Source organism: Scyliorhinus torazame, chromosome 2, assembly GCF_047496885.1.
Source record: "Scyliorhinus torazame isolate Kashiwa2021f chromosome 2, sScyTor2.1, whole genome shotgun sequence".
Classification (NCBI taxonomy): Eukaryota; Metazoa; Chordata; class Chondrichthyes; order Carcharhiniformes; family Scyliorhinidae; genus Scyliorhinus; species Scyliorhinus torazame.
In genome coordinates this window covers 242,588,251-242,613,709 of record NC_092708.1, presented here as the reverse complement: position 1 = coordinate 242,613,709, position 25,459 = coordinate 242,588,251, and the positions used below count along the sequence as shown (strand labels likewise).

Genomic DNA, 25,459 nt, shown 5'->3' with positions numbered 1-25,459 from the left:
GGGGCGGGAAGCCCCCTGATCCGGCTGATAACTCAGAATGTGAGAGGCCTGAACGGGCCGGTCAAGAGGGCCCGTGTGTTCGTGCACCTGAAGGGACTGAAGGCAGATGTGGTTATGCTCCAGGAGACGCATTTGAGGGTGGCAGATCAGGTTAGGCTGAGAAAGGGGTGGGTAGGGCACGTTTTCCACTCGGGGTTGGACGCAAAGAATCGAGGGGTGGCGATTTTGGTGGGGAAGCAGGTGTCGTTTGAGGCGCTGAACATCATGGCAGACAATGGAGGTAGGTATGTGATGGTGAGTGGTAAGCTGCAGGGGGTGCGGGTGGTATTAGTGAATGTATATGCCCCGAATTGGGACGATGCCGGATTTATGCGGCGCATGTTGGGCCGGATCCCGGACCTGGAGGCAGGGAGCTTGATAATGGGGGGGACTTCAACACGGTACTGGATCCAGCATTGGACCGCTCCAGGTCCAGGACGGGTAAGAGGCCAGCGGCGGCCAAGGTGCTGAGGGGATTTATGGACCAGATGGGAGGAATGGACCCATGGAGGTTTGGCAGGCCGGGGGCCAGGGAATTTTCTTTTTTTTCCCACGTCCATAAAGCCTACTCCCGGATAGACTTCTTCATTATGAGCAGGGCACTAATTCCGAGGGTGGAGGGCACGGAATATTCGGCCATAGACATCTCAGACCATGCCCCGCATTGGGTGGAGCTGGAGCTAGGGGAGGAGAGGGACCAGCGCCCGCTGTGGCGCCTGGATGTGGGCTTGCTGGCGGATGAGGAGGTGAGCGGGCGGATCCGGGGGTGCATTGAAAGCTATCTAGAGGCTAACGATAATGGTGAGGTGCGGGTGGTCTGGGAGGCACTGAAGGCGGTGATTAGGGGAGAGCTAGTCTCCACTAGGGCCCACAAGGAGAAGAAGGAGAGGAGAGAGAGGGAGAGATTGGTGGGGGAGATTTTAAGGGTGGATAGGAGGTATGCAGAGGTCCCCGAGGAGGGACTACTCAAGGAGCGACGAAGCCTCCAGGCCGAGTTTGATCTGTTGACCACCAAGAAGGCAGAGGTGCAGTGGAGGAAAGCACATGGGGCGGTGTATGAGTACGGGGAGAAGGCTAGCCGGATGTTGGCACACCAGCTTCGGAAGCAGGAGGCAGCGAGGGAGATTGGGGGAGTTAGGGATAAAGGGGGGAACATGGTGCGGAGTGTGGTGGGAATAAATGGGGTATTTAGAGACGTTTATGAGGGGCTGTATAGGTCTGAGCCCCCGACAGAGGAGGGGGGATGTGTCGATTTTTGGATTGACTGAGGTTCCCGAGGGTGGAGGAGGAGCAGGTGGCTGGTCTTGGGTCACCGGTAGGGCTGGAGAAGCTGACTGAGGGGCTGGGGGGTATGCAGGCGGGGAAGGCACCGGGGCCAGATGGGTTCCCGGTGGAATTTTACCGGAAGTACATGGACCTGCTGGGCCCTCTATTAGTGAGGACTTTCAATGAGGCGAGGGAGGGGGGGCCCTGCCCCCGACAATGTCCAGGGCGCTGATCTCGCTGATCTTGAAGCGGGACAAGGACCCATTACAGTGTGGGTCGTATAGGCTAATCTCTCTCCTCAACGTGGACGCAAAGCTGTTTGCGAAGGTGTTGGCTACCAGAATTGAGGACTGTGTCCCGGGGGTGATTCACGAGGACCAGACAGGTTTTGTTAAGGGAAGGCAGCTGAATACCAATGTGCGGAGGTTCCTTAACGTAATCATGATGCCTGCAGTGGAGGGGGAGGCGGAGATAGTGGCGGCGATGGACGCGGAGAAGGCCTTCGAGAGGGTGGAGTGGGGGTACCTCTGGGAAGTGTTGAAGATGTTTGGGTTCGGGGAGGGGTTCATTAGTTGGGTTAGGCTACTTTACGAAGCCCCGGTGGTGAGTGTGGCCATGAATCGGAGGAGGTCGGAATACTTTCGGCTGTACTGGGGGACAAGGCAGGAGTGTCCCCTATCCCCCTTGCTATTTGCATTGCCAATTGAGCCTTTGGCTATGGCTCGAAGGGAGTCCAGGAACTGGAGGGGACTGGTCCGGGGGGGGGGGGAGGAACACCGGGTTTTGTTGTATACTGATGACCTGTTACTGTATGTGGCGGACCCAGTGGGGGGATGACAGAGGTGATGCGGATCCTCAGGGAGTTTGGGGACTTTTCCGGGTATTAGCTCAACGTGGGGAAGAGTGAGCTCTTCGTGGTACACCCAGGGGACCAGGGAAGGGGGATAGACGAGCTTCCACTGAAGCGGGCGGAAAGGAGTTTTCGGTATTTGGGGACCCAGGTGGCCAGGAGCTGGGGGGCCCTACACAAGCTCAACTTGACGAGGCTGGTGGAGCAGATGGAGGAGGAGTTTAAAAGGTAGGATATGCTGCCACTCTCCTTGGCAGGTAGGGTACAGTCGGTGAAGATGACGGTGCTCCCGAGGTTCCTTTTTATATTCCAGCGCCTCCCCATCCTGATCCCTAAGGCCTTTTTTAAGAGGGTCAGTCGGAGCATCATGGGATTCGTGTGGGCGAAAAAGACTCCGAGGGTGAGAAGGGTGTTTCTGGAGCGGAGTAGGGACAGGGTTAGCGTTACCTAATCTGTGTGGGTATTACTGGGCTGCCAATGTGGCAATGATACGCAAGTGGGTAATGGAGGGGGAGGGGGCGGCGTGGAAGAGGCTGGAGATGGTGTCCTGTGTGGGCACGAGTCTGGGAGCACTGGTGACAGCACCGCTGCCGCTCCCGCCGACTAGGTACATCACGAGTCCAGTGGTGGCGGCGACTTTGAAAATTTGGGGGCAGTGGAGGCGCCACAGGGGGGAGGTAGAGGCTTCGGTTTGGTCCCCGATCCGGGAGAACCACCGGTTCGTCTCGGGGAGAATGGATGGAGGGTTCCTGAGCTGGCACAGGGCAGGAACTAGAAGGATGGGAGACCTGTTTTTAGATGGGACGTTTGCGAGCCTTGGGGCGCTGGAGGAAAAATTCGGGCTCCCCCCCCCCCCCCCCCCCGGAAATGCCTTCAAGTACATGCAGGTTAGGGCGTTTGTAAGACGGCAGGTGAGGGAGTTCCCGCTGCTTCCAGCACTCAGCATCCAGGATAGGGTGCTCTCGGGGGTGTGGGTTGGAGAGGGCAGGGTCTCGGCGATCTACCAGGAGATGTAGGAGGAGGAGACCTCGGTGGAGGAGCTAAAGGATAAATGGGAGGAGGAGCTTGTGGATAGACGAGGGTACGTGGGCGGACGCCGTGGGTAGGGTTAATTCTTCCTCCTCTTGCACCAGGCTTAGCCTGTTACAATTTAAGGTTCTTCACAGAGCGCATATGACAGGGACGAGGCTGAGCAGGTTCTTTGGGGTGGAAGACAGGTGTGGGCGGTGCTCGGGGAGCCCAGCAAATCATACCCATATGTTCTGGGCGTGCCCGGCGCTGGATGGGTTCTGGAGGGGTTTTGCGAGGACGAGGGTGTTTTGGTGAACACCCAGGTTAAGCCGAGCTGGGGGTTAGCACTATTTGGGGTATCGGACGAGCCGGGAGTGCAGGTGGCGATAGAGGCCGGTATTCTGGCCTTCGCGTCCCTGGTAGCCCGGCGGAAGATTCTGCTTCAGTGGAAGGATGCGAGGCCCCCGAGCGTGGAAGCCTGGATCAGCGACATGGCAGGGTTCATTAAATTGGAGAGGGTAAAATTTGCCTTGAGAGGGTCTGTGCAAGGGTTCTTCAGGCGGTGGTAACCGTTCCCAGTCTTTCTAGCTGAGCGTTAGGAGGTGGTCAGCAGAAACAAGGGGGGGGGGGGTGTACTTTGTGTTTTCTACTGTGTTTATTATTGCTTAATGGGGGGGTTGTATATTGGGGGAATTCGCGATGTAGTTGTAAGATATTTATTTATGTGTTCTTTGTTTTTCTTTTTTCTGCAGGGGGGGGCGGTTTGTTGAAAATGTAAAAATTTGAATAAAAATATTTGTAAAAAAAAGACAATACGCAGTGGGGCAAAATCAAGAACGATAAGATCTTGAGGTGGAGGATCGAAGTCTCCACCTACAACTACGATATAGTATATCGCCCTGGGAAGCTCAACGAGCCCCCAGATGCCCTGTCCCGCGGCACATGCGCCAGCGCGCAAGATGACCGACTACGGGCTATCCACGATGTCCTCTGGAAGACTGTCCTACTGACCCTGCGGTCCAGGAATCTCCCAGTTTCTAACTGGCAGGAGGTCCTCCCCGATGCGCTCCATTCTATCAGGTCCCTCCTTTGCACGGCCACAAACCAGACTCCTCATGACCGCTTGTTTGTTTTCCCTTGGGGAGCTACCTCCGGGGCCTTGCTTCCGTCCTGGCTGAAGACACCGGGACCAGTCCTCCTCCGAAAACACGTTCGGAGCCATAAGACCGACCCTCTGGTAGAGAGGGTCCAGCTCCTACACTCCAACCCACAATATGCTTATGTCGAACACCCCGACGGCCGACAAGATACCATCTCTCTCCGGGATCTGGCGCCTGCAGGCTCTACCACCACCACCACCACAGCGGCTACACTATATCCCGTCCAACCTACCATGTCCAGTGCCCCCACCCCTATATGGTTCCCGTGCTCCCTCCCACCCGCCACACCGGTCCACAGGAATGAAGCGCCAGAAGAGCCGCTCCCGGAGTCCACGCCTGTGCCCGCACCGGACCCACTTCCACAGCCAACAGGATTGGCTGCAACACCAGTGCTTCGGCGATCGCAGCGCACGATCCGTGCGCCGGACCGGCTGAACCTATGAGCCCGTCACCCCGCCGGACTTCATTTTTTAACAGGGGGTGAATGTGGTGAACGTATAGTGCTAATAATTCACCAGTGCATTTGTATAATGTTCTGCTGTTGTGTTATGTTGTTAACCCTGTGGGCTCCACCTATGGGCCATTGTGTGGCTTCACCCACAGGGGGATATGTTAGGGCAGGTATGGGCTCCGCCCATGGCTCCTCCCCTTAAGAGGAAGTATAAAGAGCAGCTGACATGCAGGCAGTTCCCAGTATTGTACCAGTCGCAGGCAGGCACTGTTCTAAGCTGATTAAAACCACGGTTTACTTCATCTCGTGTCTTTGAGTGAATTGATGGTCGCATCAAGGTATATACTTGTTCTTGGTTACAGGAAGATAGTGGCAAGTACAGGCAAACAATGACAAAATTCCAAAATGGGCATGGAAATTACAAATGAATTTCAATTTAGATAAGTGTGAGGTATTGCATTTTCGTACAGGGGTAATGGAAAGAGGCCACCTGCTCCTTGGAAAAAAGTTTAGATAGGTTAGGAAAGCAAACTCATTGCAAATAGCGGTGCAGATGACAAAGCCAACAAAGCACTGGCATTAATTCTAGAGTAATAGAATTCAAAAATGAAGTTCTCTGAAACGTATGTAGAACCTTGGTTAGAGCATATTTGAAAAAAACAGTTAACCTTCATTTTATAAAAAGGATATGAAACACATGTGTGGTGGCCTAGATTTTAATTTAGTCGGATTTAGTTTGCTGGTTTAATTCAACCATTTTTAGAGGCTATTATCTTCAACTGGCTAACAACATCAAACCACCATTTTATATTAATACTGATATAAAAGCCATTTTGTGATTTGACAACCGTGTTGCCAAACTATGCAATGCTTTAGTACTTTTAACCTTTAATTGTGTAAAGTATCAATCAATCAGCAACAGATGATTAATTTAAGAATAGTTAATAAAAATCAGATGATATCCATTTATTTGTATTCCTACTAACATTCCTGTTGGCATGGGCCCCGGAAAGTGCTGCTTACTTCTGAGACAGAGGCAGAATTGTCCATTGAGGTCATGAAGTCTGTAGCATATTATTGATAAATATATCTTGTGCACTTTTGCTCCCTTAGTAAATTGAGAAGTGCATTGTTTTATTTTATCCTATTAGTGAATAAACTTTGGTATTATTTGCTCATTCAGTGTTTGAATCTTTGCCAGATTTTTTACATACATAGAATTTACAGCGCAGAAGGTTATATTTGTCAAACTAAAATATTTTAAAGGTTAATTTGGGATCCACTAATAATTACATCAAATGTAAATTTATCAATGCCCCCTCTCTTTTTCAAATGTTTACATAGAGGTGCAAAAATTACTGACAGACATTGCCGGAACTGAGAGTGTACAACAATAAGGAAAGACTGAGCAGGCTGGAACTCCTTTCTTTTGAAGAGAAGACGAGAGTTGACCTGATATGGATCTTTATAATTATGAAGGTGTTTGATAGGGTAAACATAAAGATTTCCACTTGTGAACAAATTGAAAACAAGGGTCCAGAAATATAAAATGGTCACTAATAAACAAATGAAAAATTCAGGAAAAACTGAATTGTAAGACATAGAACTTGCTACCATATGGAGTGGTTGAAGCCTTTTAGATAGTACTTCTGGGAACACTAGATAAGTACATGAAGAGAAACTAATAGAAACTTACGCTGATAAAAATAAGATTAAGGTGGACAGAGTCTCCTGTGGAGCATGAATGCTAGCATAGAATTTACAGCACTGACATAGATTGATGTATTGAAAGGTGATGTGGTTTTGACAATGGAACACTTGTTTCAGTTTGCCAACTTGGAAATAGATTTGGTAAATAATAAGTAGATAATACATTTAAAAGAGAAACATGAAGAATGAGAGGATGCGGTTAATAGAAAGGCACAGAAGGATGCGGATGAACACAGACCAAGGAGTTCATAGGGTTACATGGGATGTACACGACACAAAGACAGGTTATTTGACACAACCAGTCCATGATGGCTTTTATGCTCCACTCAAGTTTCCTCTCATCTTTCCTCATCTAAACCTATAATTGTAACCCTCTATTCCCTTCTCCCTCACTTGCTTGCCTAGCTACCACTTAAATGAATTCTTTTGCTCAGCCAATACAATGTTTGGAGCTCAATCAATCACAAATGAACCTCCACAGTGTAAGGAATATAGTCTATATCATGCCTATCTCTGTTGTCTCCTATTTATCCTTCTGCTGCGGTCTCCCTTTCACTTTCCTCTTAGCTAATCTTTTTGCTGCTCATATTTTCTTATGGTTTTGGTTTTATTTTGGGAGGGGAAACGTTCACTGGTTGTAGGATGCTCAGCAAGCAGAACAAATATGTCCCTTTAGTTGCTCCCATCCTGTTTTCATTATACTTCCTCTGACAACCTTGGACAAACCCAGAACTATCCACTCAGCCACTTTATTCTCTCCTTCACAACCCATCATCTATCCTTACTTACTCTCTCCCTCCCAAGATGGATGCTGACAGGCCACACAATCTCAAGTTCCCATTCCTCCCTTCTACCGGAATCCTGTTTCCCTCAAGAGGCTTGGTTTGCTTTTGAAATTCAAATGAGAAAGACAGTCTGCCTGTCTCTTTCTCTGCTAACACCTATAGCCAATGATATGTAGTCATTTAAAAGCAAATTACTGTGGATGTTGGAATCTGAAACAAAAACAGAAAATGCTGGAAAATCTCAGCAGGTCTGACAGGATCTGTGGAAAGGAAGAGCTAACGTTTTGAGTCTGGGTGACTTGTCAGTAATTATTGTCAAAATACAGCAGTCAATTTACACACAGCAAGATCTTATGAAAAGCCATAAGATGAATAACCAGTTAATCTGTGTTGGTGAAGGGATAGATGTGGGTCAGGTCATAATAACATAGAAAAAATAGAAGCAGGAGGAGGCCTTTCGGCCCTTCAAGCCCACTCCGCCATACATTATAATCATGGCTGTTCATCCACCTCAATAGCCTAATCCCGTTTCCCCCCAAATTCTTTGATCCCCTTTGCCCTAAATGATATATCATTTTTAAAAATAAATTTAGAGTACCCAATTTTTTTTCCAATTAAGAGGCAATTTAGTATGGCCAATCCACCTAACCTGTTCATCTTTGGGTTGAGGGGGCGAAACCCACGCAAACATGGGGAGAATGTGCAAACTCCACACGGACAGCGAGTGACCCAGAGCCGGGATCGAACCTGGGACCTTGGCACCATGAGGCAGCAGGGCTAACCCACTGCGTCACCATGCTGTCCTCTAAATGCTATATCTAACTGCTTCTTGAAACCATACAATGTTTTGGACTCAACTACTTCTTGTGAGAATGAATTCCACAGGCTCACCACTCTCTGGGTAAAGAAATTTCTCCTCATCTCTGTCCTAAATGGTCTACCCTGTATCCTGTGACCCCTGGTTCTGGACACACCCACCATCAGGAACATCCTTCCTGCATCTACCCTTTCCAGTCCTGTTAGAATTTTACAGGTTTCTATGAGATCCCCCCTCATTGTTCTGAACTCCAGTGAATACAATCGTAACCGATTCAATCTCTCCTCGTACGTCAGTCCTGCCACCCCAGGAATCAGTCTGGTAAACCTTTGCAGCACTCGCTCTATAGCTAGAACAGCCTTCCTCAGATAAGGAGATCAAAACTGCGCACAATATTCCAGGTGTGGCCTCACCAAGGCCCTGTATAATTGCAGCAAGACATCCCTGCTCCTATATTCGAATTCTCTCGCAATGAAGGCCAGCATGCCATTTGCCTTCTTTTCTGCCTGTTGCACCTGCATTCTTACATTCAGTAACTGGTGTACGAAGACACCCAGGTCTCGATGCACGTTCCCCTCTCCTACTTTATGGCCATTCAGAAAATAGTCTGCCTTCTTGTTTTTGCCACCAAAGTGGATAACCTCGCATTTATCCAAATTATACTGCATCTGCCATGCATTTTGCCCATCACTCAACTTGTCCAAATCACATTGACGGATCTCTGCATCCTCCACACAGCTTGCCTTCTCACCCAGCTTGGTGTCATCTGCAAATTTGGAGATATGACATTTTGTTCCCTCTCTAAATTATTAATATATACTGTGAATAGCTGGGGTCCTAGCACCGATCCCTGCTAGTACCCCACTAGTCACTGCCTGCCTATTTGAAAAAGACCTGTTAATTCCTTCTCTTTACTTTCTGTCTGCCAACCAGTTTCTATCCAAGTCAATACACCACCCCAATCCCATGCACTTTAATTTTACACGCTAGTCTTTTACTTTAAAAAAATATATTTTTATTCTCCTTTTTCACATTTTCATCCAAATTTACACCCACCAACAAACAATCAACGGTAACAAATCCAATGTCAATCCCCTAGTCAACAATCCCTTCCTCGACTGCTGGATACTGGGCAGCCTTCTTCGAGGCAATGTCCGAAGTGATGGGGATCAAGGTGGAGCCGTGCCTGAAAGTGGCAGTCTTCAGGGTTTCAGACCAGCCAGATCTCTTCATGGGGAGGACGGTGGACGCCCTTGCTTTTGCCTCCCTGATCGCCCGCCGTAGATTCCTGCTCGGCTGGCGATCAGCAGCCCCACCTAAAGCTGCAGACTGGAGGTCCCACCTATCGGAATTACTTCAAATGGAGAAAACCAAATTCGCCATCTGGGGGTCGGAAAATGGCTTCCTCAGAACATGGGAGCCATTCACCCAACTGCTCCGGGACCTGTTTGTGGCCAACGAAGGGGAAAGTAGCCAAGACATGAGAGAAGAGAGGGAAGGAAGAGAGGAGTGTGGGGGGAGGGTAGTGCAAGAGAGAGGGTGTAGCCAAACACAGCAGAAAAGAAAGGGAAGCAGCAGAGAGGAGGGCGTGTGATGGGGGGGGGGGGGGGGGGGGGGGGAAGAGTAGGGAAGGGGGGAACAAGGAGGTAGGAAGGATGACGGAAGGTGAACAACAGAGGGGAGGAAAGAGGAGGGAGCACAAACTGGAGAGAGAGCACAGGAGACAACAATGACAACAACAAAGCACTGCAAGGCAAAAGAGTGTACGAAAGTACAGGAGGAAGGAACGGCAGACGGCCGAAGTGGAGGCAAATGGACAAAAACAAAAATAAAACCAACCAAGAGGTGCAAGTGAGATCAGGGCACCACCCAGGTGCAATGACATTTTCTGTTCTTTGTTTCCCTGTTTTTCGTTTCCCACCTTGGTTTTTTAGATTTGTAGTGTTTTGTTATTTCTTTTTGGTTTCTCTGTGTGCCCATCTGTAAATATACAAATCCAATAAAAACATTCTTAAAAAATACCAATCCCTCCCTCAAACCAACCCCCAACATTTTAAATACAAACATCAAAGAAAAGGAATCCAGAATCCATCACCCCATACATAGTCATCAACGATATACAGTCCAAACCCCTCCCCCCCCCCCCCCACACACAATGTTCAATGTCACCTAACTCTTGAAAGTGCATGATAAACAAAGCCCATGAATTGTAGAACCCTTTCATCCTTTCCCTGAACTCAAACTTCACTTTCTCATGTGTTAAAAACTGCAACAGATCCCCCCGCCACACCAGGGCACAGGGTGGAGAAGCCGACCTCCACCCAAACAGGAGCCACCTTTGGGCGATCAACGAGGCGAAGGCTAAGATATCTGCCTCCGCCCCTGCTTCCAACCCCGGCTGATCCGAAACCCGGTTCAAGTTTCATATGTACTACTTTTGAGATTACCCTGAAGACCTACCTCCAATACCCCTCGAGCTTTGGACAGGACCAAAACATATGTGATTGGCAGGGCACCCCCGACAATGCTCACAAACATCCTCTACCCCCTCAAAGAGTTGGCTCACCCTCGCCTTTGTGAGGTGCGCCCTATACACCACCTTCAGCTGTATCAGCCCCAACCTCGCACACGAAGTTGAAGCATTCACACTCCGGGGCACCTCACACCACAACCCCTCCTCCATGCCCTCCTCCTACTCTTCCTCCCACTCCAGCGATATCTTATCCTCCCCCAGAATCACCCCATAAATCACCGACACCACCCCTTTCTCCATTTCATAGAATTTACAGTGCAGAAGGAGGCCATTCGGCCCATCGAGTCTGCACCGGCTCTTGGAAAGAGCACCCTACCCAAGGTCAACACCGCCACCCTATCCCCATAACCCAGTAACCCCACCCAACACTAAGGGCAATTTTGGACACTAAGGGCAATTTGTCATGGCCAATGCACCTAACCTGCACATCTATGGACTGTGGGAGGAAACCGGAGCACCCGGAGGAAACCCACGCACACACGGGGAGGATGTGCAGACTCCGCACAGACAGTGACCCAAGCCGGAATCGAACCTGGGACCCTGGAGGTGTGAAGCAATTGTGCTATCCACAAGGCTACCGTGCTGCCCCGTATTTCCCCTGTCATCAGCACCTCCTCCAACAGTGTGGGGACCGCCACCACCAGAAAGCTCTGTATCTCCTTCTTATCAAAATCTTGGACCTGCATATACCTAAACATTTCCTCCTGCCCCAAACCATATTTCGCCCCCAGCTCCTCCAGTCCTGCAAACCGACCCCCCCCCCCCTCCCTCCCAGAAATAAATCCTTTAGTGCCCTGACTCCCTTCTCCTCCCATCTCTGAAAACTCCCTTCCCACTTCCCTGGCTCAAATCTATGGGGCGGGATTCTCCGAGCCCCACGCCAGAGAATCGCCACAACCGTGCCACGCCGCCCCAACATGAGCATGCGATTCTCCGAGGAGTGGAGAATCGGCGCCATTTGGCGCGGCGCTGGTTGCGGGCCGCTGCTGCGGCCAGGCCGCCGATTCTCCAGCCTTGATGGGCCGCGTGCAAACGGCAGAGTCCCGCCGGCGATGTCCACACCTGCTCACAGCCAGCGGGAACTCTGCGCGCACGGTCGGGGGGCGGCCTGTGGGGGACCTCCTTCACCCGGGGGGGCCTCCGATGAGGTCTGGCCCGCGATCTGGGCCCACCAATCGGTGGGCCGGCCTCTCCAGTCACAGCCCTATTTTGTTACGCGGCCGGCCCCTGAACCCCTGCACCATGTTGTGTTGGGGCCAGTGCGTTGAGGAAGTCCCCCGGGCATGCGCCAGTTGACGCCGGGAAAGGAGACTGGAGCGGTGTGAACCACTCCAGCACCGTGCTGACCCCCTGTGGGGGCCAGAATTGGTCGTGCCCGACGGCACGGACACTCTGCCTCCATTTTGGAGAATCCCGCCCATGATTCCCCCAAATTGGCATTTTCCTTGACCCCGCCCCAACCTAAAGTGCCAGCGCAACTGCCTCCAGATTTTCAACCACGCTACCACCACCGGACTCCCCAAGTATTTCCCCGGGGCCATTGGGAGCGGCGCTGTTGCCAACGTCTTCAAACCCGACCACCTGCGCAGACTCTCCTCCATTCTTTTATTATATAAATTGAGAGTACCCAAATCATTTTTTTTTCCAATTAAGGGGCAATTAAATCCAATCCACCTATTTTGCACATCTTTGGGTTGTGGGGGCAAAACCCACGTAAACATGGGAAGAATGTGCAAACTCCATATGGACAGTGACCCAGAGTCGGGATCGAACTTGGGACCTCGGCGATGTGAGGCAGCAATGCTAATCACTGCGCCACCGTGCCTCTCCCCCATTCTACCCAACTGGGAGTCCCCCCCTCAAACCCAGCTCTTCATCTTCTCAGCATTCGCCGCCCAGTAATAATACAGTAAATTCGGGAGACCCAACCCCCCCTGACTGCCATCCTTTCTGCAACAGCATCTTCCTAATCCTGGCCACCCCCAGCCCACCATATAAACGAGGTAATCATCTTTTCAACCTCCTTGAAAAATGCCTTTGACAGGAAGATCGGCAGGCACTGAAAAATAAACAAAACTTTTAATTGTCTGTACCCGACCTGCCAGCGACAGAGGAAGACCATCCCACCTTGTCGGATCTGCTTTCACCCTCCCCACCAAACTAGTAATGTTGTACCTACGGAGCCCCCCCAATCCCGTGGCACATGCACCCCCAGATATCTAAAGTGAGTCACCACCCTACGGAATGGTAGACCCCCCCCCCCACCCATGGCTGAGACTCCACATTCACTATTATCTAAGTTTAGCTTATACCCCGAAAAAGACCCAAACACTCAAAGCAGCTCCAATATAACACCCATCGACACACTCGGTTCTGATACATACAACAGCAAGTCATCTGCATACAGAGACCCTATGCTCTACACGCCGCTCCCCACCCCCCTTCTCCCTCCCCGCACTATCCCTCTCCACATCTCTGAACTCCTTAATGCAATGGCCAAAGGCTCAATCGCAAGCGTAAGACATCCCTGCCTGGTCCCATAGTGCAGAGCAAAATATCCCGAATTCTTGTTATTCGTGCGACACTCATCCTCGGCTCCCTATACAGCAGCCTAACCCAATCTACAAATCGTGGCCCAATCCCAAACCGCTCTAGAATCGCCATCAAATACCCACACTCTGCTCGGTCAAACGCCTTCTTGGCGTCCAACGCCACAACTACCTTGATCTCCCTCCCCCCTGCCATAACCACATTCAATACCCTCCTAATGTTCGAAAAGAGCTGCCTCCACTTCACAAACCCCGTCTGATCTTCCCCTATCACCTTCGGGAGGCTGTCCGCCAACCTACCCGCCAATACCTTTGCCAACACCTTTGCGTCCACATTCAAAAGTGATATGGGCCTATACGACCCACATTCTGTCAGATCCTTATCCTTCCTGAGCAACAGAGAGATCGATGCCTGCCCCAAAGTCTGTGGCAACACCCTCTTCCTTATCGCCTCCTCAAACATCCCCACCATCAGCGGCACCAACTTATCTTTACATTTCTTGTAGTACTCCACCGGAGACCCATCTGGCCCTGCTACCTTCCCCGATTGCATCCTCCCAATCGTATCTTTTAACTCCTGCTCATCTATCGCCCCCTCCAATATGGCCCTATATCCTCCCCCAACCTTGGGTATTCCAAACCATCCAGGCATTCCTGCATCTCCCAATCCTCCCCGGTGGCTCCGACCTATACAATCTCTCGTAGAACTCCTCAAACTCCCTATTAATCTGATCTGGAGCCACCACCAATTTACCTGCCCTATCCCGCACCTGAACAAATTCCCTCAACACTGCCTCCCTCCGAAGCTGGTCTGCCAACATGCCAACAACCCTTCTCTCCATATTTGTAAACCGCTCCCCTTGCCCGCCTCAGTTGGCACACCTGCTAAGTCCCAGGAAAACAATCAAACCCAAGCATCTCAACAAAATAAAACCGTTGGAACAAAGAATAACAATCAAAAAACTTAACCTCTACAACAGTGTGAAGTAAAAAAATAATATAGGTAAAAAAAAACATCTATAAGACTCTTCCAACTCCCCATTCCCAGTCCATAACCCATCTTCAGTTCCATTATTCACTTCTGTCCCAAGCCTTCTGCCTTCACAAACGTCTCCACCGGCTCGAAGTAGAAATCTCTAGCGTTGTAGCTCACCCTCAGCTTCGCTGGATACACCACTCCAAATCGCACCCACTGTTGTATAATGCCGTCTTCACATGGCCGAAAGCCGCTCACGTTTTTGGCAGCTCCACCGTCAAGTCCTGGTAAATACGAACACCAACACCAGCCCACTGCACCTCCTGCTTCTACTTCGCCCAGTTCAAAATCTTCTCCTTCATGTAGTACCTGTGGAAGCAGATGATCACTGCCCTTGGCGGCTCATTTAACTTTGGCTTTGGCCTCAGCGACCAATGGGCTCGGTCCAGTTAACAGAGAGGGCTCCTCTCCCTCCCCCATCAGTTATTTCAACATCTTGGAAAAGTACTCCATCGGCCTCGAGCCCACAATCTTCAAATTATGCCACCTCAAGCGGTTCTCTATATCCTCCAGCTTTGCTCGAAGCCCCTTATTGGCCTCGACCACCCTCCGCATCTCATCCCCCATTGAGGTGAGCTGATCGCTGCGACAGGACCTCCTCTACTCTCTACATCGTCTTGCCCTGCTCCCTCACCTCGGCCGATGTCTTCGCCACAGCCACTCTCACCGGGACTATTGCCTCCAGCACCAACGCCTTCAAAGCCACTGCCATCTCCTTCCTCAACACCTCCATATGGTTCACAAACTGCTTCTCCAGTTCCAAACTCTGGGGGCTGGATTCTCCGCCCCGGCGCGCCACATTTCTGCCTTGACCCGCAAACGGGATTCTCCGTTACACCGGCCGGTCAATGGGGTTTCCCATTGTGGGGCAGCCCAGGCTGCCGGGAAACCCCCGGGCGCAGGAAAAACGGAGAATCCCGCTCATGACCTCAGTGATCTTCTCTGCTGTGAGCAGTCCATCGTCCGCCATCTTGCCAGCTCCCTGGCTGGCCCTCTCACTCGACGGTGAACACGCACTCCCTCCCTTCTTCACGGCTGTTTTCCTTAAACCTTTTGACATTCTTTGTCTTCCTTATATCTTCCTACATCCAATCAGTCGCAAATTGCCCCCCCCGGACCAGATTTTAAACTCCTAAAAACACGCTTCAAGCATGTGACTTTCCCTCTACATGCCGCCACCGGAAGTCCACACGCTAGTCTTTCATGCGGGACTTTGTCAAAAGCCTTCCGACAGTCCAAATACACATCCACTGGCTCCCCTTCATCAATTCTACTAGTTACATCCTCGAAGAGTTGCAGTAGATTTGTCATGCATGATTTCCCCTTCATAAATCCATGCTGTCCGATCCTGCTACTGTTTTCTAAGTTCTCTGCTATAAAATCTTTGATAATGGATTCTACAATTTTCCCCACCACTGACATCAGGCATACAGGTGTATAATTCCCTGCTTTCTCTCTACCTCCCTTTTTAAATAGTGGAGTTCCTTCTTAATCAATCCCATGGTTCTTTGCTGAATTCTAAACAGCTCCCAATCCTCAGACCTGTTGTTTTTCTTGGCCAATTTGTATGCTACTTCCTTGAATCAAATACTATCCCCAATTTCAATCCAAAAATGTGGTTAGGTGAATTGGCCAGTTAAATTGCCCCTTAATTGGAAAAAAAATATTTGGGTACTCTAAATTTATATATAAAAAATAAAACTATCCCTAATTTCTCTTGTAAGCCATGGATTGGTCAACTTTCCCATTTTACTTTTGCGCCAGACATGCATAAACAATTGTTGCACTTCCTCCATGCGCTCTTTGGATGTTTGCCATTGTCATCCCTTTAAGTAACATTCCCCAATGAATCATAGCCAACTCACACCTAATTTCATCCTAGTTTCCTTTGTTAAGATTCAGGACTCGAGTCTCAGAATCAACTACTTCACTTTCCATCTTTTTAAAAATAAATTTTGAGTACCCAATTCATTTTTTCCAATTAAGGGGCAATTTAGCATGGGCAATTCACCTACCCTGCACATCTATTTGGGTTGTGGGAGTGAGACCTATGCAGACACCGGGAGAATGTGCAAACTCCAGTGCCCAGTGGCCGGGATCAAACCCGGGTCCTCAGCGCCATGAGGCCACCGTGCTGCCCTGCACCATGACTATTTAATGTTCACATGAACAGGTAAATTTGGTTTGGTGTCTCATTAAGCCGTTTAAGTAGGATACACCCTCCCCATATTGGGTCAGGCCTCTCGAACTCACCCTGTAGCAAACCTGTTCAGCTACTCTCACCCTAAGGCATGCGACAGTGCTATTAATTACAGGTTAGTTCCAGGTCTGCATTTCAGGTGTTTTTGGCTGACTGATAAGATTTTGCTGCTATTGGAGAGTGCCTGCTGAGGTTTGACTGGAATAATGAGCCCAGACGCCCCAGGTCCATCTTCAGTTCATGGACAAGAGTTTTAAAATGCAATTGTCGTCCCAAACACAGCTGGGCTATAGTGATAGGGGACTCAATTGTAAGGGGAATAGACAGGCAGTTCTGCGGACGCAATCGAGACTCCAGGAGGGTATGTTGCCTCCCTGGTGCAAGGGTCAAGGATGTCTCGGAGCGGCTGCAGGACATTCTGTGGGGGGGGGGGGGGGGGGGGGGGGAGAACAGTCAGCTGTTGTGGTGCACATAGGCACCAACGATATAGGTAAAAAACGTGACAAGGTCCTACAAGCTGAATTTAGGGAGATAGGAGTTCAACTAAAAAGTAGGAGCTCAAAAGGTAGTAATCTCAGGATTGCTACCAGTGCCACGAGCTAGTCAGAGTAGGAATGTCAGGATAGATAGGATGAATGCGTGGCTCGAGAGATGGTGCAAGAGTGATGGATTCAAATTCCTGGGACATTGGAACCGGTTCTGGGGGAGGTGGGACCAGTACAAACCGGACGGTCTGCACCTGGGCAGGACTGGAACCGATGTCCTGGGGGGGGGGGGGGGGGGGGGGGGGTTTGCTAGAGCTGTTGGGGAGAGTTTAAACTAATGTGGCAGGGGGGTGGAAACTGATGCAGGAAGTTGGAAGGTAGTAAAACAGGGACAGAAACAAAAGGCAGTAAGGGGGAAAGTGTAAGGCAGAGAAGCCAGTCAAAAATCAAAAAGGGGGACAGTACAAGGTACAGTGACTGAGGGGAGCTCAGTGAATAGGACCAGGAATACTAAAAGGAATAAAACGGGAAGTGAAAACATTAATGGTAAGCGACGCGACAGGTTGTTACATGAAGATATGGGTTCAACGACAAGGAAAATTAGGAGAAAGGTTAAGAGGAAATATAACTTAGGGAGAGGTTACTGATCGAGGTGTTAAGATTCAGAACAGAGGTAAAAAAGCCAACATAAGTGTACTTTACCTGAATGCTCGTAGTATTCGGAATAAGGTAAATGAGTTGATGGCGCAAATCATCGTGAATGACTATGATTTAGTGGCCATTACTGAAACATGGTTAAAGGATGGTCAGGACTGGGAGTTAAATATCCGCGGGTATCAAACGATTCGGAAGGACAGAGTGGATGGTAAGGGAGGTGTAGCTCTGTTATTTAAGGATGACATCCGGGCAACAGTAAGGGATGACATCGGTGCTATGGAGGATAAGGTTGAATCCATTTGGGTGGAAATCAGGAATAGTAAGGCGAAAAAGTCACTGATAGTAGTCTATAGGCCACCAAATAGTAACATTATGGCGGGGCAGGCAAGAAACAAAGAAATAACTGATGCATGTAGAAATGGTACAGCAGTTATCATGGGGGATTTTAATCTACATGTCGATTGGTTTAACCAGGTCGGTCAAGGCAGCCTTGAGGAGGGGTTTATAGAATGTATCCGCGATAGTTTCCTAGAACAGTATGTAATGGAACCTACGAGGGAACAAGCGATCCTAGATGTGGTGTAATGAGACAGGATTGATTAATGATCTCAGTTAGGGATCCTCTCGGAAGGAGCGATCACAATATGGTGGAATTTAAAATACAGATGGAGAGTGAGAAGGTAAACTCAAGCACTAGTGTTTTGTGCTTAAACAGAGGAGATTACAATGGGATGAGAGAAGAACTAGCTAAGGTAGACTGGGAGCAAATACTTTATGGTGAAACAGTTGAGGACCAGCAGAGAACCTTCCAAGTGATTTTTCACAGTGCTCAGCAAAGGTTTATACCAACAAAGAGGAAGGGCCGTAAAAAAAAGGGAAAATCGACAGTGGATATTGAAGGAAATAAGGGAGAGTATCAAATTGAAGGAAAAAACATACAAAGTAGCAAAGATCAGTGGGAGACTAGAGGACTGGGAAATCTTTAGGGGGCAACAGAAAGCTACTAAAAAAGCTATAAAGAGTAAGATAGATTATGAGAGTAAACTTGCTCAGAATATTAAAAACAGATAGTAAATGTTTCTACAAATATATAAAACAAAAAAAAAAAGAGTGGCTAAGGTAAATATTGGTCCTTTAGAGGATGAGAAGGGATATTTAATAATGGGAGATGAGGAAATGGCTGAGGAACTGAACAGGTTTTTTGGGTCGGTCTTCACAGTGGAAGACACAAATAACATGCCAGTGACTGATGGAAATGGGGCTATGACAGGTGAGGACCGTGAGAGGATTGTTATCACCAAGGAGGTAGTGATGGACAAGCTAATGGGGCTAAAGGTAGACAAGTCTCCTGGACCTGATGGAATGCATCCCAGAGTGCTAAAAGAGATGGCTAGGGAAATTGCAAATGCACTAGTGATAATTCACTAGGCTATGGGTGCTCCCGGCGGATTGGAAATTAGCAAACATGACACCAGTTTAAAAAAGGAGGTAGGCAGAAAGCGGGTAATTATAGGCCAGTGAGCTTAACTTCGGTAGTAGGGAAGATGCTGGAATCTATCATCAAAGGAAGAAATAGCGAGGCATCTGGATTGAAATTGTCCCATTGGGCAGACGCATGGGTTCACCAAGGGCAGGTTGTGCCTAACTCATTTCGTGGAATTTTTTGAGGACATTACCAGTGCGGTAGATAACGGGGAGCCAATGGATGTGGCATTTCTGGATTTCCAGAAAGCCTTTGACAAGGTGCCACACAAAAGGTTGCTGCATAGCGTTAAGGACATAGTAGAATGGATAGAGGATTGGTTAATTAATAGAAAGCAAAGAGTGGGGATTAATGGGTGTTTCTCAGGTTGGCAATCAGTAGCTAGTGGTGTCCCTCAAGGATCAGTGTTGGGTTCACAATTTACATAGATGATTTGGAGTTGGGGACCAAGAGCAATGTGTCCAAGTTTGCAGACAACACTAAGATAAGTGGTAAAGCAAAAAATGCAGAGGATACTGGAAGTCTGCAGAGGGATTTGGATAGGCTAAGTGAATGGGCTAGGGTCTGGCAGATGGAATACAATATTGACAAATGTGAGGATATCCATTTTGGTAGGAATAACAGCAAAAGGGATTATTTAAATGATAAAATATTAAAACATGCTGCTGTGAAGAGAGACCTGGGTGTGCTAGTGCTTGAGTCGCAAAAAGTTGGTTTACAGGTGATTAAGGCAAATGGAATTTTGTCCTTCATTGCTAGAGGGATGGAGTTTAAGACTAGGAAGGTTATGCTGCAATTGTATAAGGTGTTAGTGAGGCCACACCTAGAGTATTGTGTTCAGTTTTGGTCTCCTTACTTGAGAAAGGACGTACTGGCACTGGAGGGTGTGCAGAGGAGATTCACTAGGTTAATCCCAGAGCTGAAGGGGTTGGATTACGAGGGGAGGTTGAGTAGACTGGGACTGTACTTGGAATTTAGAAGGATGAGGGGGGATCTTATAGAAACATACAAGATTATGAAGGGGATAGGATAGATGCGGGTTGTTTCCACTGGCAGGTGAAAGCAGAACTAGGGGGCATAGCATCAAAATAAGGGGAAGTAGATTTAGGACTGAGTTTAGGAGGAACTTCTTCACCCAAAGGGTTGTGAATCTATGGAATTCCTTGCCCAGTGAAGCTGTAGAGGCTCCTTCATTAAATGTTTTTAAGATAAAGATAGTTTTTTGAAGAATAAAGGGATTAAGGGTTATGGTGTTCGGGCCGGAAAGTGAAGCTAAGTCCACAAAAGGTCAGCCATGATCTCATTGAATGGTGGAGCAGGCTCGAGGGGCCAGATGGCCTACTCCTGCTCCTAGTTATTATGACTCCTCAGCACTGCTAGCAACAATTGGCTGGATTAAGTCTTGAGGGAGGGTGGTTAGCAGTGTTAGGAAGAAGGTAAATAGTGTTGTGGGCGTCATTGTGCTGGTATGCTTTGATACTCCACCTGATTTAGTTAAAGCAGTGTTCCTGAGGAAACTATTTCTGAGCAATCAGAAGTTCCTGTTACAGCATAAATAGACTCCCCATAACCTTTGCTGCCACTGTGACCCTCAATTGCACTGAATGTCTGTGTTAGGTGCTCTTGGGATTGGGAGATGTGCCAACAAATACATACATTATAATCCAATGAGATTTACAATTACAAGGCACAAAAATTAGGCTCTCAATGAAAAGTCTGCCGAGGTCCAAAAATACTGAAGTCAAAAGATGGTGAGATCTTGAGGCAGTGTTACATCCCTGCATCTGAGCCAGAGCTCCAGGTTCAAATCCCAAATGCAAACTCAATGGTCAAGGAAGGTGTATTCATAACAGTCGAACAAATTGAGCATCAACTTGTAAATCAGTGGTGGGCAACCTGCAGGCCACATTCCACATCAGGGCTCTGGGTGCGGCCCGAGAAATGTTATCGACCATTACCCATGTAGCCACGTAATATTTTTCTTACCAGTATGACAGTGATATGCACGTAAAGGGCAAATGAAGTGAGGTGCATGCTGATTGCCTTTCACTGTTGTGTGCAATGATCAAGCATATTTTTACAACAAAGTTGACAGTTCTATTATAGATGTTATGAAATACTCAGCATGTGTTAAATTTTACAGAAGGGTCATGGTTATTGAACAAGCCTGACTAGCCACTCATGCGGTCTACCCGTAGTGAGTTCATGGCGCTGTGGGTCAAACCTACCTTTGGACAGAGAACTCAATGATCAATGTGGTGCATTGTGAATCAGGCATTCAGGCCTACTGACCCAATTTAGGAAAATGCAGGGGGAAACCAAGGGCTGGCCCTCTGACCACACCACTGCAGCATCAGATCAATATTCCAATATGTTTTACAAATAAATAAATTGAATTAATGCAATAGTGATGAAGTTTGTAGTCGCTATTTAGAAACACTAAAACAAGTATATACACTCTACTCCTCTCAGCTCCCATTAAAAAGGCTTCAAAGAAATTGTGAAACCAAAACCCATGTTCCAGTTGTTGAATGAGGAACCCCCCCCCCCAAAAAAATTTTTTTAAATAAAAAAAAAAAAAAAAAAAAAAATTTGAAAGAATTGCTGATCACACAAGGAAAAATGTCATTTGCTAGCACTCAAACCACTCATACAAGAAATCCACAAGTCCAGATAGGAACTATATGCACATATTTAATGAGTTAAATTTGCAGCTTTTATTTAAAGAAAAACAAAATAATTAAATGCAATTATATTTATCACTGGGAAAGTATTAATGGAAATTTTGCTGCACCCAAAGTAATATTAATTGAACATTATAGTGGAATAAATGGATATCATGTGCATACATTTATTTTCAAACTACTGAATATGTAAACAATACTATTCCAACATACTTCCAATAATTGCAAGCACTCTGGTCTCAAATAAAATACATGAAGTTTCATATTTCTTGAGACATATTCACTACATTCTACTTACATCAACTTACTTGGGCAGAAGTCCACTTATACTATATTAACAGCACACTGCTTAATCGGCACTTGCAACAGATGGTGACCTTGACATTGACCGAGAACGCGAGCGAGAACGAGATCTTGGCCTCTCCAATGATGCAGGTGATTTGGACGGTGAAGGCGAATGAGCCTTTTGTTGCCTAGCAGGGACACGAGATCTACTGCGAGAGCGGGATTTACTGCGGCTTCTACTCTTTGACCTACTGTAGGATTTGCGGCTCCTGGAGCGAGACCGACTACGGGATCTGGAAAACGTACGGCTCCGTGACCGCGATCTGCTGCGAGACCTAAACATCAAGGGAAACCCATTTAGTATGCTTAGTCAGGTGTTTCTACTAGTCATTACAAATTAATTCATATTAGCATGTTTCAGTTTAATGTTACTTTTTTGCTAAATTGTGATATGTCATCTCTGCTGTCAACGTGGCAAAATATTTAAGATTAATAAATTTTGTTTTTGCTGTCACACATAATTGAACAAGTGCAACCCTCCCCATCAGTCATAACAGTCGAAGGATTGTGCTTGAAAACTTGGCCAGCTTCCTGGGAAACAAAGAATTCAGAAATGTGAATTCTTCTTCAGCACATTAAAGTAATGGTGTGGAGATGCCGGCGTTGGACTGGGGTGAGCACAGTAAGAAGTCGTACAACACCAGGTTAAAGCCAACAGGTTTGTTTTGAATCACTAGCTTTCGGAGCACTGCTCCTTCCTCAGATGAATGAAGAGGTGGTAATATATATATATTAGACAAAGTCAAAGATGCAAGACGATAATTTGAATGAGAGTCTTTGCAGTTAATTAAGTCTACTGGTCCAGACGGAGTAACTGGAGGGATGATCACAGGTTAAAGAGGTGTGAATTGTCTCAAGGCAGGACAGTTGGTAGGATTTCGCAAGCCCTGGCCAGATGGTGGAGGGTGAATGTAATGCGACATGAATCCAAGGTCGAGATTGAGGCTGTACTCACGTGTGCGGAACGTGGCTATACGTTTCTGCTCGGCGATTCGGTGCTGTCACGTGGCCTGAAGGCCGCCTTGGAGAAAGCTTACCCGAAGATCAGAGGCTGAATGAATGCCCTTGACTGCTGAAGTGTTCCCTGACTGGAAGAGAACATTCCTGCCTGGCGATTGCCATGCGATGTCCGTTCTTCCTGTAGACTTAATTATCTGCAAAGACTCGCATTCAAAGTATTGTCTTGCACATTTGACTTTGTCTATATGTATGTTTCTGGAACCCACCTCTTCATTCACCCGAGGAAGGAGCAGTGCTCCAAAAGCTAGTGATTCGAAACAAACCTGTTGGACTTTAACCTGTTGTAAGACTTCTGACATTAAAGTAAGTCAACCAACAGAAACCAAAATGGTAGTTCTGATTTATAATTAATGGAAGCAAAGACGTCTCGGAAGTTGATACTTCAAATCAACAATACAATTATCTAATATTTTAGTTGGAAATACATCCCAGATGAGATCACTATGTGGCACTTACCGATGTTTAGGTTCTTCAATCAGTCTGATCTTTCTTCCATTTATTTCTGCGCCAGAGAGTTTATCAACAGCATTCTTCAAATCACTATACGAGGCAAACTCAACAACCCTAAAAGAATATTTAATATTTTCACATGAAATTCAACATTTCCAAATCAGCCACATTACTGTTTCCATCAAAAATCAAACAAAAGCTGATACTACGCCAAAAGAAAGCTAACTAAAAGGTCACATAAAGAAATTGGTTTTTAACAAGCGTCTTATGAGATGGTGTGGAAAAAATAAAATTCCAGGCTGAGATTAAATAACAATGTGTGCACAAGGAGCCAGAATTCAAGTTACGTAGAGTTCTACATTTAAAGTTAGAACATTTTACAGAAAAAGGAAAGGGTATGAATGAGGTTACACACTAAGATGTTAGGAGACGAGAAACCAGATAGGTTGATGGTTGAACTGGATCTGGATAGGACGTGGGAAACTGAGTTTTGGATCAGCACAAATTTATGAAGGGTAGAAGATGTGCTGCAGCCAAGCCCGAAGGTTACAAAACGTGTAAATGTGGGGTTCAGTAATTGAAGTGTTGAGGCAAGAAAACGAGATAGATAATGGTGTCAGCTCAGAAGTATATTACAAGTCGTAAACAGTCTTCAATCCAACCAAAGATGGTGGCTAGAAGGGAGAGTGAGCAGTGAAGTATGAAGTTTTTGGTGGAGAGCCAAGATGATAGTTTTGATCTTCCCAATATTTTAACTGGAGGAAATTGCAGCTCATCTAGCATTGGAAATCAGTCAAGCAAACTGATAAATATATGTTATAGTTGTGGGAGTCAGAGGAGGTGGTGGACGTCAGCATACGGAGAGGCGGTGGTGTAGTGGTATTGTCACTGGACTAATAAACCAGAGACCCCGAGTAATGCTGTGGATCCAGGTTCAAATCCCTCCAGCAGATGGTGAAATTTGAAATCAAAAAAAAAAAAAAATGGAATTAAAAGTCTAATGATGTGCATGATACCATTGTTGATTGTCGTAAAGACCCATCTAGCTCAATGTCCTTTAGGAAAGGAAAGCTGCCGTCCTTACCAATGTCTGGCCTACATGTGACTCCAGACCCACAACAATGTGGTTGACTCTTAACTGCCCCCTCAAGGGCAATTAGGGATGGGTAATAAATGCCAGCACAGCCACATTCCATGAACGAATAAAACAAATACATGTAGAACTTACTACAGATAACGTTCCCAAGGGCAGCACTTAGATATTACAAAGCTGATGTCAAAATATTAACATTACTGTCAAGTGGGCAGCACGGTGGCACACTGCTGCCTCACGGCGCCAAGGACCTGGGTTTGATCCCGGCCTGTGGAGTTTACACATTTCCCCTGTGTCGGTGTGGGTCTCACCCCCCACAACCCAAAGATGTGCAGGTTAGATGGATCAACCTCACTAAGTTCTTTTGCTTTTTAACATTAGAGTACCCAATTCATTTTTCCCAAATAAGGGGCAATTTTGCATGGCCAATCCATCTAACTTGCACATCTTGGAGTTGTGGCAGCACGGTGGCGCAGTGGTAGCACTGCAGTCTCACGGCGCAGAGGTCCCAGGTTCTATCCCAGCTCTGGGTCACTGCCCATGTGGAGTTTGCACATTCTCCCCGTGTTTGCGTGGGTTTTGCACCCACAACCCAAAAGATGAACAAGATAGGTGGATTGAACATGCTAAATTGCCCCTTAATTGGAAAAAATGAATTGGGTACTCTAAATGTTTTATTTTTAAAAAAAATCTTGTTGTGGGGTGAAACATGCAAACACGGGGAGAATATGCAAATACCACATAGGAAGTGACCTGGGGCCAGGGCCGCCACCATGCTGCCCATGGCCAAATTAAGTTGCCCTTAGTTGGGAAAAAATAATTGGCTACTCAATTA

General features: G+C 47.5%; 1 protein-coding gene across 1 annotated transcript in view; it reads right to left on the bottom strand.

Moving 5' to 3' along the window:
- The window catches only part of LOC140407187 (uncharacterized), a 148,234-nt gene that overhangs the window by 20,753 nt on the left and 102,022 nt on the right, over nt 1-25,459 (bottom strand). Inside the window, exons 16-17 of the mRNA XM_072494860.1 lie at nt 23,538-23,645; nt 22,069-22,336 (exon numbers count right to left, since the gene is read on the bottom strand). Coding sequence (XP_072350961.1) covers nt 22,069-22,336; nt 23,538-23,645 — 376 coding nt within the window. The remainder of the gene's footprint in view (nt 1-22,068; nt 22,337-23,537; nt 23,646-25,459) is intronic.